Below are 16,166 nucleotides of genomic sequence, written 5' to 3'. Positions count from 1 at the left end.
AGTCCAAAAGCCTAGATTCTGCTGATGTAATCAAACTAACATTCCTTGCCCTCCCCTCAAACTTTCTCCAATTTAATCTAGAAGAGATTCTTGAGAAGTTAAACATTCAATGTAAGAAAATACAGAAAAACAGTATTATCTAGGGAAGGAGTTTCTTTTAGCAAACTGCTTACTATACAAATGTTTTAATATTTTTAGATATACAAATTACAAGCAGATAGCGCTTTACAACAAGTGGATTCTATAAAAATATGATTACACTGAGATGCAAATGTATGTGTGAGCAATCTGAGGCCACCACAAATTTAGTCATGCCTCCCTCAAAACCAAAACAAACGAAAAAAGCCCTGAGAAAAAGATAGGAGTCCTACCCTCATTAAAAAGGACACAGAATTAAAATGAAACCTAGTAAGTGCGATGGTGGGAAAAGATTAATACACAACCTAACGTTGGTTTCCATGGGGATGGGGACGTGGCTAAGGGTAAGGGACTGAGGGAGGCAGGAGTCAGGGAAACTGTCCTAAGGCTGCAGGTGAGATCAGTACAGGACCTAGGAGGGAAAGAGGAGTTGGCCAGGGTGTGCAGAGGCCAGAGAGCAAGAACAGCGTGAAGTTAGAGACCAGAGTGGGCAAACCTGGGGACACAGCCTGGAAGCACCTGGGATCAGGTCATTGAAGGAACATCACATCAGGAAGACTCAACCTCAAGGCCAAAACCAGCAGTATAAAATGCACACTCTGAGCGCTCAACTGTATGTTCGGTACTGTTTTAAAAGCTTTCCATGATGGATCTCATGTAATCCTCACAATCCTCTGAAATGCACCATAGACAGTTTTGCATCTTGCTCCAAGGCTTAGAAACTCCAGGAACTTGCTCAGCAGAAGCCATGCTATGAAATTCTAATCCAGGTCACTGTGGCTTCAAGCCCCTGACAACCACAGCACTCCTTAATGCTCCCAAGGATGGTCAGGGCCTCAAAGCAGGCTCTCAACCACACGTCTTTCTGGTGGCAGTGGACAGGGAGACATGTGGCCAGGGAGGGTGGCGGTAATGCTGTGCAGCCATCCACGTGAGAGGTACAGGCGGCTTGGACTTGAGCAGGAGAAAGGGGGATGGAAGGAATGGATGGATGGATTTAGAAAGACAGTTGCCAGGATTAGAGGGATAGGAAAGGTGAAGAGCACCCAGAGTATCAGTGGCTGATAAAGAGGCAAACACAGGATCCCGGGCTGTCTTTTTTTAGTGCAAAGAGCCACAAGATGACATTGTAACCACTACATTCACACACCGGCAAACATTCATGTTCATACAAGGCTTTGCACTGAGCTGCGCAAATTCTCTTTGTCAAGCACGGCATTTAATAAATTATAACAACTTTACATATAAGAGATAGAAAAACTGACATAATTAAAGGTGTCCAAAAAACCATGGGTCATGGAATGATAAAAGTCTACATTCCATCACTCTAGACACAAACAAAGTTTTAGAAATTCCACATTTGGTATTTATTTACACCGTGTGCGCACGCATGTGTAACCATTTTTCGTTTACCTTTGGAGGCTGCCCTAACACAATAAAATTTAAGAAGGAAATCATTGTATTTGTAGCTGTCTTTGAAACTTCCTTTTGTGATTGCAGATGCCAACATCTCATCATCTCAACTTCCCAAACATCAGAAAGGGAAAAGTTTGGAACATCAAGAACCATCTAAAATCAGTTGCTTCCCGGGGTCCACTAATGACAAATCAGAGACAGAGGCTTCTAATGCGACAGGACTCCTCAACACACCCACCTAAACCACTAAGCGGGGACCAAGGAAAGAAACAGAATGCTGGGTCCTAACAGGTGATAAACCAATGAGAACATAAATTGCCAACAATCCTTCATGGGATGAGAAAGGTTGTACATGAGACACTAATAGCTGTAGGTGGAAATTCAAGCTCCCTGAATGGACCAACTCCATCAACACAAACTTGCACCTCACGAGGATGAACTGTCTTCAACAAATCCCAGCAATCGAGAACAATGAAGCACATTTAAGTTTGTCAAGAAGATTGCATTCATTCCCCAAAGTTAAATCTTTCAAATATATGGTTTTTACACCATTATATAACATATAGTCTAAGGCACAACAGAAAGAAAAAAACGTTACAATACTCATAAATGACTATCGTGCCTGACCTGGGGGCATATGAAGGGGAGAAAAAAAAACGATTGATTCTGTTCATATGGGGTTTATGTGCACAAGTGAGCATAATTGAGCATATTTTTCAAAAAGCATTTAGTGAGCCACCCATCTTAAAATAAAACCTTGTCCTCTTCCTATCCCCATCATTCCAGTCATTTTCATTCCAGAAAAGAAGGCAAAAAAGAACAATTATTTGACCAGCTGTCCTCAAATAGGAGATAGAAATGGGTGAGGGTGATAACTCAATTCTAGTTGGTAACAGAAAATATGTAGCAAATACATGATATTTAAAATACAAAAAGAATACACAAGTTATGTCCAAGATGAAAATTTTTCAGAAGGTTTCACTTATGTATTTAACATTTCTAAAAAATGTTATTAAAAAGTTGCAGAGTCAGGCAGTTGAAGAAAAACATTTCTTAAACTTTAATCTATACTCACCAATTCTTTTCCATAAGATTATTCGGGCAATTTACTAAATATGTTGCACTTCAGTAAAAACTAATAATAATGTCATTAAACATTTACCACTTAAAAATTTATTTTTTTTTTGCAGGGTTTGAATGTTTTCCCATATTCAAACTCTGCCAACCTCCAAATAGCTTCTGAATTTGGAAGGAAAAAAATTAAAGAAATTAAGTAAGGAAGGAAGACGACATTGTGACAACAGGATAAAGGACAGCTGAGACATGTCAGAGTGATTGACATCTGAGCAAATAATGAAGAAGTGAACTCTCTAAGAGTAACAAGAGCTCATCCCACCTCCCGAACTCTTCCTTTTCCTTAACCATAGTTTATTTGTTGGTGGGAAAGGAAGGGGTTTGAATGGCCTGTGCTTTTTAGCAGTAAAGGAGGACCACTTTCAGCCTATCTGTTGGCCAAATGTGTCAACAGCCTAATGCATTAGAGAAGGTGTAAAGGGAAATATTTCAAAGGCCTAACTGATCGAGTCAGTTTAATAGACTGCATAGGTCATGCTGCACCACGACGTAACAGAGCGAATGGGGTCTCCGGCATTGCTAGTGATGTGTAACTTGGTCCAGTGTCTACTGAGGTCAGTTTAACAACATCCATCAAAGTTACAAATGCATATGATACTCTTGTATAATGAATAAATATACAATTTCATTTTCAGGCATTTATCTAAGAGATACACAATACAAAATGACATATAAAAAGTAATTCACTGCAGTATTTTTTGCAATAGCAAAAAGACAGGAAACAACCTAAATGCCCATCAGTAGACAATGGCCCATCTATACAAAAGAAAATTATTAAACTGTTTCAAAAATGGACATTTTTTATGTCACTATGAAAAGACTGCCAAGGTGTATTTAGGCAAAGATGAAAATAAAAAAATTAAAAAATAAAAGCACAGAACATTGTAGATGGTATTTATATAAAAAAGTGAAAAGACAATGTATTTTCACATTTGCTCATAAAAGCGTGGTACCATTTCAAAGGATCCACAAGAAACTAATAACTAGTTGCCCATGGGGAGGAGAGCTGGGGGGACAGAGAATTGTGGGAGGGGGACTATTATTTCCTATATCCATGTATAACGTTGGATTTTGGAACTATGAGTGTATCACCTTTGCAAAAATCAAATAGCGTATTAAAATTTTTAAAACAAAATAATGTGATCAAATTAATCACAATATAGTCCGATGAGTTATACTGCATTTCGTGGTGACAGGGAAGATGAGCATCACTTACCCCTCGAAGTCTAATGAACCCTAAGGACAATGAAGAACAGGGACACCTATTACTATAAAACCAAAAAATTCTCTATAAACTCTGTGCGGTCAGGTTGTATGATTCATACCACAATCCATTCCATTAAGTTTTTAATAGTACAATCTATTTTCATTCTAACGAAAAACCTCTGAACTCATTGAAAAGAAAAAATTTCAGTAACAGCTAACAACAGGTGCCCCCAAAATAAAACATATGATATCTTCAGGGGAGAATGTTTAACTATATTATGCTCAATTCAACTGCTTATAAATTATTCAATAGAATCAAATGGTTTGTTCAAATATTGTTTTTCCAATTAAACAGAAAATTTATGTCACTTTAGTTACACAAACAATGAGTAATTTAATATTTCTGGACAATTAAACATTTTTAATATTTAAGTAATTCAATATTTTTAGAGCTAACAGATTGGACAACTATCTTGGGCCTAAAACAACAATTTTTTGGCCTTTTTATACTATGTCCAAAAAAGCCTCACTTAAGCAAGTTGGAGCAGGTATTATCCTCGGCCCCCCTCACCTTTCCCACACGGCCTTTGCAGACACAGGTGGCTTCCCCAGGGCTCCTGTGATCAGCTGGCAGTGCTACACTGCCAGGACCCATCTTTTAACCCTCGGATCCATGTTCAATTACAAGATATTGTCAAAGAAAGTTCCCAGGTGATTAAGCTGAAAGAAAGGCTGCACTCTCCACCACATCACCGAGTTTTTCCTAACAGGAACTTTGCTTTTACTTTCAAAGAACGGACACCACCCCCCTCCCTCTCTCCCATTTTTTTGGTCCTCCTAAGTTTGTAATCATTTCTCAGTCTCTTTGCCTTATGCAGATGCTAAGTGACAAGCCATGATGTCTTCAAACATCAATGACGTAATAGTATGACTATATTAATGAGATTTCCAAATGCACGTCTTCACTGTTTCATGGATTGACCTACAATCTGCAGTTTTTAGCTCATAATTAATTTTAAAAAATCACACTCTTTCATCATATGGTATTATAAAATGGTCAGTTTAATTTCCCTGACAAAGAATGCACCCATAATACATGGCATCAGAAAAAGCGAGGACATTATGGACTGTTTCCTTACAATGTACTGGAACACTTATTCAGCCAAAAATACACGAGGGCTTACTAGGAGGTACAAACAAATGGTGAACAAGATGCTGCCTGGGACGTGTTGGGCAGTGAAACAAAGACAAATTCAGACTCATAAATGTCATAAAGAAAAGGAGGGTGAGCAAAGAGACAGTAACATAAGACAGGGATGTCACTGGACATCGAATGTGGGAAGGCGGGAAAGTGCCCTGAGAAGCCATGTGACCCTTTACACAAAGGCTTGCGGGACAGGGTTGGATTAGCTCAGCACATACTCGCTGCTTACAGAGACCTGGCTGACATGGAGACATTCGGGACTGGGTAGAAAGGAGTCTAATGCAAGAACAGCATCCCAAGACTGGGAAGGCATAAGGACAGGCCAGAAATGAAGACTGCGGGACTTGAGAGGTCAGGGAAGCCTCTTCCTCAAGTGAGGAAGGGCAGCATGAGCTCCCACAGGCAGGAAACTTCCAACATCCACACCATGCGCCCACTTTCTCAATGGAAGGAAAAGCAAAATCGTGAGAGAGCTGGTTAGTGAGTCACTTCAGAGAATTCAAGGGCTTACCAAAGGTAGACAAGACATTATGCTTCTCAAAGAGTTTACCTTAATTCTAATAGATACCAAGATCACAATTCCATCTGACAATTGGGAAAGGACAGTACTTGCAGAAAAAGAAATAAAAAAATGTTGTCTCCCAACCTTGGGAAGATTTGATGGACTAAAAAGCATTTCAAAAGCAATCTGTGCTTGAGGTAAAGCAGTGTAACAATATTAATATATGAAATGAAGCCCAAAAGCCAACCTGAACCCTATCCCAATACCATACTTTAATTTCTTTATAATTTTCTGCAGCTATTAAAAAAGTGAGGAAGAAAAAGAAAAAAAATGAAAGAAAAAGTGGCTCATAGATATATATAGGACCCATGAAAATACTATAGGGAACAGAGGAACATAAAACCACTGGACAAAATGTTTTCACACTTAAAACGGAAACTATTTAGGGCCATTTCAAAGCCACGTTGAAGCTAACTAGAAAAGACCTGTACAAGACTGATAAAAAAAAAAGTATACATACCTAGATCATAAAATTCCAAAGTTAAAAATGGCTTTTGAATGATTCAATTTCTCCAGGCAGGCTGCAGGAAATAGGTAGTGAAAACAACATACTGTAGGCTGAAAACGTTAATGCCATTTCATAACCAGTATTTTCTTTTTAAGAGAATAGCAGTTGCACTGCTCACAGAACACAGAAATAAAGAACAAAATTTCAAAAGCAAATGACATACAGATGGGTCAGAATAGAGGGAGGGATAGGATAAAATGCGTATTCTTTTCATCACCATATTTAATCGCAGGGCTCACAACAAAAATCTTCAAGACTGCCTGCGATGAAAAATATGAAAAGGCACCTGGGGGTCAAAGCTAAAAATGAAAACGTATCTTTATGCGTAGTGCAAGCTCTGGATGTCCAGTTTTAGCGGCACTATTCACGGGGGCAGCGGAATCATCAGCTACTAACGGATTCCCCATGAAGGTTAATCCACATACCACCAAAGATTTTTTTCACTCCATGAAATTTCTGACGTCCTTCCCTGCTGCTCTGCAGGCTTTCAGCTCCATAGGCCAAAGCAGCAATAAATATGGCCAGTCATAAAGAAAAAGGACAAACTGACGAGTACCCCTCCAACTGCACAACCCAGCCCCCAAAGCAAGTGAGTGACACTGCTCCCCCCAACTCCACATCACAAGGACATCCAGACGCTGAGCCAGTGGCCAAGCAAAAGCCCTCATAAGACACTTAGTATTCTTAAATAGTATCCCTACGTGTAATCTTATTAAAAGCAGGCATGCTTGCCAAAAACAGGAGGGAGTATGAAAAATGGACACACACGTGGAGATTAACGCTAATGTCATTTTTGTGTCAGATTATGTCCTTCAGAAAAGAACCAGAGATGATTTAAAAAGATTATGTTTTATTCTAATTCTGATAAGATGCCACAGAAGCAAGAATCCAACTCGGAAAGGATGAAGAGGGCATGAGAAATACACCAGGGATGAAAGCAAACTAGCCCAGCATACCAAATGGTACTTCCAATATGCCAAGGATAAAACACTATTTAAGAAAATAAAATCAGTTGCTTGACACAAGAGAGGCTTTAAAATGAAAGATGGGAAGGAAATCGGCATCTTAGGAGTATCTACGGCACACAGGAAACCGGGTCTGCATTCGAATGTGCGTTGCATCACTTCGTGTTGGCACATAAAGCCAGAACCTGCCAAATTGGTATTATTTTCCCTATTTTGTATACAGTGAAAATGAAGTTTACATACTTCATATAATCTTGGATTTGGCCACATGACTAGTGAGCTGAAGGGTGAGAAGACAGGGCCCACTCTACTGAAGGGCAGGTTTCTAATCCTGATACACACATCCCAACCTCACTGTGTCTTTTGTCATTAAATACATGCAAGGGTAAAATGCTGCGTGGCACTCTCAAGTCCAAAGTGACCCTGCAGGAAATGAGCATGTCCTTCTTAGAAGATTGTCTACCAGGGCCCCATACTCTTGTCCTGTCCTTCCACTGATGTTTCTAAGCCTACAGTTCTTTGATAATAAAAGTAGAAAATGTGTAGGGCTCATGGAAAATAATATACGTCACATATAGAATGTTTTTATGATTATATTTTAAAACAAATCATCTGAACACGTGTATTTCAATAGCAGTCATCCTATTATCAAAGCACAACAAAATACTTTGCTGTTGGCATTCATCTATCCATCCAGGTGACAGGACAACCCTTTTAAAAGGTTGTTTTGATTTTATTTTGGGTGTTATTGTGCACATGACAGATTTCTGTTATAAAATACAATCTCTGTATTTTATAATGAAAACCAAATATAATTTTAAAACAACTTTGATGTTTTTAGTTTCCACATTTGGTGTCGCTAGAGATAAACAACCATGCTGCTTCTGCACAAATTTTGTGAAGGTTTGTCAATTAGGAAATAATATTAACAAATCCCCTATCTTTTAAATAGATAACCATACAATTTTAGAATTTGGAGGAAGAGGGGGGCATAGATTATTTTTGATCAGATAACCAGAACAGTCATTTGGTTCCTCCATGCCTACGAGCTAAAGAAAAACCAAAAAGTAAACCACATTTCAATTACTATTTGGACGCATGAGAAGCTAACCTCATGTCCCATTAACGACAGCAGATACCATGAAGCCTGGTCTGCTCCTATGTTAGGATTTCTACAGCTCTTCCATGGTGTAATGGTGTGACCATTCAGTCATCGCACTGACCGGTCTGCAGCTGCTGTAGCCAGATTTCCAAACAAGCCATCTTCGAATGTGGTAATTAAGAAAGTATGGCCAATTTCATACTCTGGACACCCAACTTCTTTTTGTCATCTAGCTAGTTCTAGGTCTGAGTAAAATAAGAAAAAACAAAACAAACTTTTTTTTTTTGTTTGTTTGTTTGTTTTTTAAAGAAAAGGCTAGTAAGCACTTGGGAAAGGAAGGGGATCGCCCCCTATGCAGGGAGGTAGGTATAAAAATCAACTGTGATGAGCCAGGAAACAGGAGCCATGGCTTGGTCCTCCCAGACACCTGCCACTTTATAACCCAGGCAAGACCTAGTACCATAATCACTTACTGCCTGGCCTGGAGGGAAACACTCTCTTGTAAAACTGCCCCCATAAAATGACCTGGATAGGCTTAAAAATGTTTCCTCAATAATGCTAACATTACCATTTGCCCTAGACCTTCAAAAGAATTTGATCTCCATCGAATTACAATGAAAAGAAAAAATAAACTCGTAGAAACTTCCTTTCCAATAATTGAGGAATACAAGGATTGTGGATTGTGTGAACATCACATATAACGAGTAAATATTTTCAAAAGTATAAAGCGAGAGCGTCACAGCTGGAGAAAGTGACAAAGGTATAAAAAAAAAAAACAGGAGGAGAAAAAAAGGTATTGTCATTGCTCATCAAATTCCTGGCTTTGAGATTTTGAGACTTGACTCGGGATGGCGGGATTCCTTGTCCCCTGGCAAGGGCACAGAACATTCTATATCGCATTGGGATTACATCGTCATCAATACACATTTAAAATACTTTTCCTCCCAGTTTCTCTCCTTTAGCATAATCTGCCAATTAGATGAAGTTTTTCTTGATGGAAAGAGCCCTAACACATAGATTTTTCTCTAAAGGTCAGGGCAGTCATTCCCCTGTAACAGAGCTTTAGTGGCAGCTGGAATGTTCCTTGTACCTCCCCTTCGCTGTTCCTGCTAATTGGGTTCAGGCCTGTTCACCAAGGAAGGTAGTGAAAATGGCAGGCTCCCAATTAGCTTATATTTTCCTTAAGGTCTCTCTCCTTTCTGGTTCTAAATTCTTCCAATCATGTATGGGAAAGCTCCTGCCGCCCCTTTTGTAGAATTTATTAGTTGCAATAAAATGTGGGGATATAAGAACAAAGCCAGCTTATGATCTATTATCTGCCAATATTAAATTATACTGTATGCAGAGTCAGGGACATGGTTATGGTTAAAAGGAAGTCAAACTCCTTAAAACATTGTCACACGTCAAAACTAAAGGTTTTGTTGCTTTTTTCATTTCTTGCGTCTCGGAGTCAAAATTGCAGAAGCATGAAAACAACACGACGACGACGGACCATTTAGTTTTCAAGACCCCATACTTTCTCTGAGGTCTCTCAGAAAAAGGAAGTCCCAAGATTAACGTCAGAAAAGAACACTTCTGGAAAGGTACACAGTCCTCTCCACCTTGTGGCACAAACCCGATGCGGGACTCAGTGGTATGTTCTGAACAAGGTGAATTAATGCCTGAAAAGCAAGACTACTCTTTCTGGAAATCACATCGTGCTTCCTGGTACAGAGTTCTAATAAGATCTGTCATCTACCGTAGGTTACAGAAGTAAAACTAACCGATATGCTAATAGCAAGAAAGAAGTTTCACTATCCCCTTGGGTACAGCTATGATCCATCCATCTCACCCAAAGAGTGACACATCCTCCGCTTTCAGGGGCACCTGCTGACGCTGCACTATGAAGCATGCTTGTGTCCCTTTCATGCCTGCTGTTCATTCCCACTGGCAAACCCAACACCAGTCATAATTGCCTTCAGAAACAGATAATGAGAGGCAAGCACTTAAGGAGGAAATAGAGCAAAAACAAAACCACAAGAGGCACATGAAACCTAGAACTCTATTGACCTCTGGAGTCCAGACAGCATAACAAAAGGAAGACGACAGCCATCAGTTCTACCCTGGTGTTCCCAAATTGTCAGGGCAGAGGGTTGATCTTTCTTTTTTTTTTTCCTAAACCATACAAAACATTCTTTTATCTGTGTGATGCAATCCTCTTTATTATGTTTTGTAATGGCAAAAACTAAGGAGGAAGAAAATAAAAAACCTCAGAAGAGACATCAGGCCCTTAAAGTTAGACAACTGTCAGGAAATAGTTAATAGAACAAATCCACTATTAAATGAGAGTAGTTGGGAAGGATTTCTAGTATATAAAGCATAACCTATTACCCATCCTCTGCCCAAACGATCGTGCTTACTTCTAACAGAAATTTTAAAGTGGGTTTTGTTTTATTTTGCTTTTGTTGTTCTCATCTTGCTAAGTTCATTTAAGTCTAATTACCTCTCCTGCTTCTCCTCTTCTATGTACACTGTCTCATTCATATCAAATTTAGTAAATGTATCTTTTAAAAACTTACGCCAGGGAAGACGTTTATAGGCTCACAGTGCTAGGATGGCTATGATCAAAAAGTCAAAAGATAACAAGTATTAGTGAGGAGAAGGTGGAGCAGAGGGAAGCTTGTACACTGCTGGTGGAAATGTAAATTAGTACAACCTCGATGGAAAACAGCAATGGGTTTCTGCAAAAAATAAAACACACAACTACCATGTGATCCAGCAATTCCACTTCTAGGTACATACACAGATGAAATAAAACGACTATCTTGAAGACATATCTGCCATCCAATGTACATGGAAATATTCACCAAAGCCAAGATATGAAAACAGCCTCAAAGTGTCTAAACAACAGATGAATGGATAACGAAAATGTGGTGTCTATATATACACAATGGAATGTTATTTGGCCTCATAAAAGAATGAAATCCTGACATTTGCAACAACATGGATGAACCTAAAGGACATTCTGCTAAGTAAAATAAGCCACACACAGAAAGACAAACATTACATGATCTCATCTATATGTGTAATCTTAAAAAAAAAAAAATCGCACCCATACTGAGTAGAATGCTGGTTACCAGGGGCTGTGGAGTGGTGGAAAAGGAGGAATGTTAGTCAAAGGGTAAACTTAGTTATATTAAACATGTAGATTCTGAATTCAAAAAAATACATAAACTTTGCTATAAAATGAATAAATTCTGGAGATCTAGTGTATAGCATGGTGAGTATAGTTAATGATAATGTATCATATACTTGAAATTTGCTAGGAAGTACATCTCAAGTATCCTCCTCACAAAAAAAAAGGTATCTATGTGAGATGATGGATACATTATTTTGATTGTGGTCATCATTTCACAATTATACATATATCAAAACACCATGTTGTACACCTTAAAGATATACAACTTTTGTCAATCATATCTTAATAAAGCTGGGAGGAAAAACTATTATAAAATGACAAAGAAAACACTGAGATTCCCCCGCCCTGCAAAAAGTAAAAACAAAAAAAACAAACAAACATACCACTATCACTAAATAATAAACAATTAAGACGTTAAAAAAATAACACTGGCCGGGCGCGGTGGCTCACGCCTGTAATCCTAGCACTCTGGGAGGCCGAGGTGGGTGGATCGCTCAAGGTCAGGAGTTCGAGACCAGCCTGAGCAAGAGCGAGACCCTGTCTCTACTAAAAATAGAAAGAAATTATCTAGCCAACTAAAATATATATATAGAAAAAATTAGCCGGGCATGGTGGCGCATGCCTGTAGTCCCAGCTACTCGGGAGGCTGAGGCAGGAGGATCGCTGAAGCCCAGGAGTTTGAGGTTGCTGTGAGCTAGGCTGACGCCATGGCACTCACTCTAGCTCGGGCAACAGAGCGAGACTGTCTCAAAAAATAAAAAAAAATAAAAATAACACTGAAGAATTAACTTACTGGATAAATTCTTAGTCTTCCCATGCAGCGAGGGCTTCTCTAAAAACTTTATAAATAGTCATTCTTCCCAAGACAGGAAGCAATTATTTCTACTGAGTGGTAAACAACTCTGATTTCACGGATTGTAGGTGGCTGTCCTGCAGAGTGAACTAGTCAACTCTAAAAACTTATGGACCTAAAACAGGTCCTTGACATTTACGAAGGGATAAGTGCCCAAAGCTGACAAAATGCCATCATCTAAATGCTGAAACAACAGCAGAAGATATACTTCTCTCATAAAGTGAAGTCAGGTAGAACGGAAAGTTTTAATTTGCCTCTTCAGATGCGTGGACGTACTATCGAGGAAGAGAACAGCCTTGAACGTCTAACTCACTAACGGCATTATTCACTGCCAAACACCAGTGGCCTCTGCAATGCCACAAACTCTAACGTCATGATACTTTAGAATCTACTGCAAATACTTACATAACCCCTTATAAGAAATCTTTGATCAAGGAATATTCTGCATTAATGTTACAAGAACTCTGACATACAGCCGTACTTAACTAAAGTTTGTTAGAATAATTTACTTTTCGTCATCATTGTGATAGGAGAGACATCTTCTGGGGATTGGGGGAGGTGCTACACCAAGGACACGCGTGTAACAATTCATGTATGTTACCTGTTCTTGCTTCTCCAGCCACTTGTCCACCATCGGGTGACTGGCACTCAGAGACGAGCGAGCATTGTCTCTCTGAAATTGGTTAGACCAGTTACTAGTATCCCGTGGGAGGCTTCTGTAGTTTTCATCTTTCTATTTGAAAAGAAACAAAAAGGCATCTTGTAAAAAAACTGGACCTTGCAAATCAATGATGCACCTGGCTTTTCACAAGTAGCAGAAAAATGATTCCACACATTTAAAATCCTTTTCCAAACCGACAACAAAACAGCTGAGTGAGGACATTCCATCCAAATGAGACCTCAGAATTACAGTCATGTGCCAAAGAAGTCTAACGACTTTAGCAGGAAAGGTGGCCACACATGTATTCACGCAATAAACAAAACACCATACTTTGCGCTCCTGTCCAAATCCATCCCCCAGGCCAAGTATGTGTACCAAAAAGTGAAAAATACTTCTATAACAAGACTTTAACTCTCTCTCATTCAGGGCATTTTCTCTTTTCTTCTTCTTTCCAATCTCATCACTATATTGTGAGGTATCTTCCATAATTCACCAAGCATGTTGAAAACAAGGAAGATTAATAAACTTGCTCCTTCTTTGGATCCTTGTAGATTTGTGACTTTGCTTAAGAGACTTAAGATTTCCTGGGTTGTTCTGTTACTTGACAAGCTAGTCGTCAGCATTAACTCAAATATCAAGAAACAATGGCACATCAAAATATCTGGTACATAATATACATACATAATTGTTCACTCTGACATGGTTATGACAAGGGATGTCTTTACATAAACAAGTATGTGTCTACTAGGCCAGCCATGGTGGCTCCCACCTGTAACCCTCGCACTTTGGGAGGCCAAGGCAGGAGGATCACTTGGGGCAGGAATTTAAGACCAGCCTGGACAACACAGTGAGACCTGTCTCTACAAACTATTAAAAAAATTAGCTAGGTGTGGTGGCACGTGCCTCCAGTTCCAGCTACTCGGGAGGCTGAGACAGGAGGATCATGTGAACCCAGGAGTTTGAGGCTGCAATGAGCTATGATGATGCCACTACACTCCAGCACGGGTGACAGAGCGAGACCCTGTCTCAAAAAATACATACAATTAATCAACTAACTTTCTACTACTCCCCCCCAAAACAACCAAATGCTACTGGATGTTTCTTTCAAATAACAAATTGTAACAACTTGCTTGGGCTTTTGAGCTATAAAATTTAATTTCAATATTCTGAAAAGAAATGAGAACGCTAGGATAAAGTAGAAAAATCAAACTTTTTAGTTTAATGACTAAATCTAAATTATCTCCTACAAGAACAAATTAAAAATGTCACCTCCAGTTGGACCCACTTAAATCAGCAATCGGCATGCCAAATTAAGAGAAGTAACAAAACATTTCCTTTAGTAATTCTGTTAAGAGAAGTCTGGCTATAAATATTATATACATGATGGACTGATTCTTATTCTTCATTTTTTTAAGCTATATGAGCACCAAATACAAATGTAGCAACAAAAAAGTGCAACATAACAGGTATGCATTGTATAGACCTCCATTGTAGACCAGGATACTATTTAATATTTCTCTTCCTTTCTAAGTTCCATCAGGAAATAAAACTTAAAAATGAATTAATTGTCTTGGATCTATGTCAATATTGTCACATACAGAAATAAACAAACAAAACCCCTACAGACATTTAACAATATAAATTTTGACATGAAATGTTATATTTTTCCAAGAGTTAACCTGCAAAAAAAAAAATAATAATCCTTTAAAAAAGCAGTAGCAGGATTAAACTTCAGCAGCAAGTATTTTTTATTAAAAAAAAAAAAAAAAAAAAAAAGCACACAGGCCTGGTCGCTGCAGCTAGAGAAGGCTGCAATGGCGCGTACCACAGGTGCAAGAACAATGGTGGCAGGAGGAAGGACACTGTTCCATGCCCAGGCATCAGGGGCTGGCCTTGCTCGTCAGAACAGGGAAATGGTGAGAAGGAGACACGGACAAAGTTCTAGGAAAAGAACAGAGCAAATGAAGAAACTGAGGGTCAAAATACTCAGCCTCACCTGAAAACTTGCAAAAAAGGAAAAGCAATACTGTTTCACATGACAGGCCATAAATACCCTGACAAGAAATTCAAATAAGTCATCAAGGGTAAATAAATTTATTAGTGGCAGAAACTTAAATGCCCACAAAGAGAAGAAGGATGGGAAGTGGGCTGAACCTCAAGTACCATTTTTACATCTCGGATCTCAAAGCTGTCACTGGGAGGCACCCGGCTTTTTTTTTTTTTTTTTGGCTTAAATAATTGAAATTTATTTTCTCTAAGTTCTGGAGGATACAAGCCTGAGATCAAGGAGTCAGCATGTCTGGTTTCTCCCAAGCCTTCTCTCCCTGCCTTGCAGATGACCGACTTCTCGTGTCCTCACCTGGCCTTTACACACATCTTCCACCACTTCCATCATTATTACACCAACTCCTTACTTAGAAAATGAATAATTAAACAAAGTATTAATAATTAAAAATCTACCCTGTTTTCTCAGTAGAAATTGTATTTCAGAGAAACCAACAGTGCCAGTGGATGAGAGGAAGCTTGTCTTTTCAGAAGAATGACAAATAATGGAAGTAGAATACGTAACAGAATTAGAAAGATCAGCACTTTCAACTCCTCATGAAATAATTAATTCAGATGAAGATAATCAATGGATTCTAACACTATTAGATGAAAAGTTGACAGGGAACTGGGTGTTTGCATAGTGACAAAGTATCACTGGAAAAAAAAAACTACCTTTAAAATGAAGAGATCAGACACCATAAAATTCTCATTTTTTTGTGTGTCTAGAATCCAGTATGCTACTGGAACTTGTGTGCTGCTTCTGAATCTGTCAATGCTCCACTTGCCATAAATGGCCTCACTGGCTCTATCTATGGACTGCTCAGTACCGTCTCTTGACAAGCTCAGGAAGTGCACAATTTTAAAACTTTCCACCACCCTGACAACTTCTAGGCACAAGGTCAGCAGCCCTAAACGTTTTCCTGAATTTATGACATAAATTTCCAACAAGAAGGCCCAAAAATACCTGAAAACTCATCTCCTATATCAACTCATGCACCACGCACAAACATATCCTTTATCTCTTCCCTATTGTCTTCAATCCCCATAGTTGCTAGATCTTCTTCACCCAAAGATTTTTGTTTTTTTTTGGGAGGGGGGTTGTTGCCAAGATTCCACTCCTTGGCAATAACCCTAGCTCAGGATCAACTTGTCTCTCCTCTGACACTGTAACAGTGGCCTTCTAACTAGACACA

The 16,166-nt window shown here is 39.0% G+C and overlaps 1 protein-coding gene across 17 annotated transcripts in view; it reads right to left on the bottom strand.

Moving 5' to 3' along the window:
* Positions 1-16,166, bottom strand: part of PARD3 (par-3 family cell polarity regulator) — a 568,085-nt gene that overhangs the window by 283,122 nt on the left and 268,797 nt on the right. For 12 of the 17 annotated variants that reach the window (XM_045535668.1, XM_045535678.1, XM_045535705.1 and 9 more), the window contains exon 5: positions 12,868-12,999. The exons of the other annotated variants lie outside the window; for them this stretch is intronic. In XM_045535668.1, coding sequence (XP_045391624.1) covers positions 12,868-12,999 — 132 coding nt within the window. The remainder of the gene's footprint in view (positions 1-12,867; positions 13,000-16,166) is intronic. 17 annotated transcript variants of the gene reach the window in all.

Source organism: Lemur catta, chromosome 1 (genome assembly GCF_020740605.2).
Source record: "Lemur catta isolate mLemCat1 chromosome 1, mLemCat1.pri, whole genome shotgun sequence".
Taxonomy (NCBI): Eukaryota; Metazoa; Chordata; class Mammalia; order Primates; family Lemuridae; genus Lemur; species Lemur catta.
Note: the sequence above shows the minus strand (reverse complement) of the source record. Positions and strands in the feature narration are given on the sequence as shown.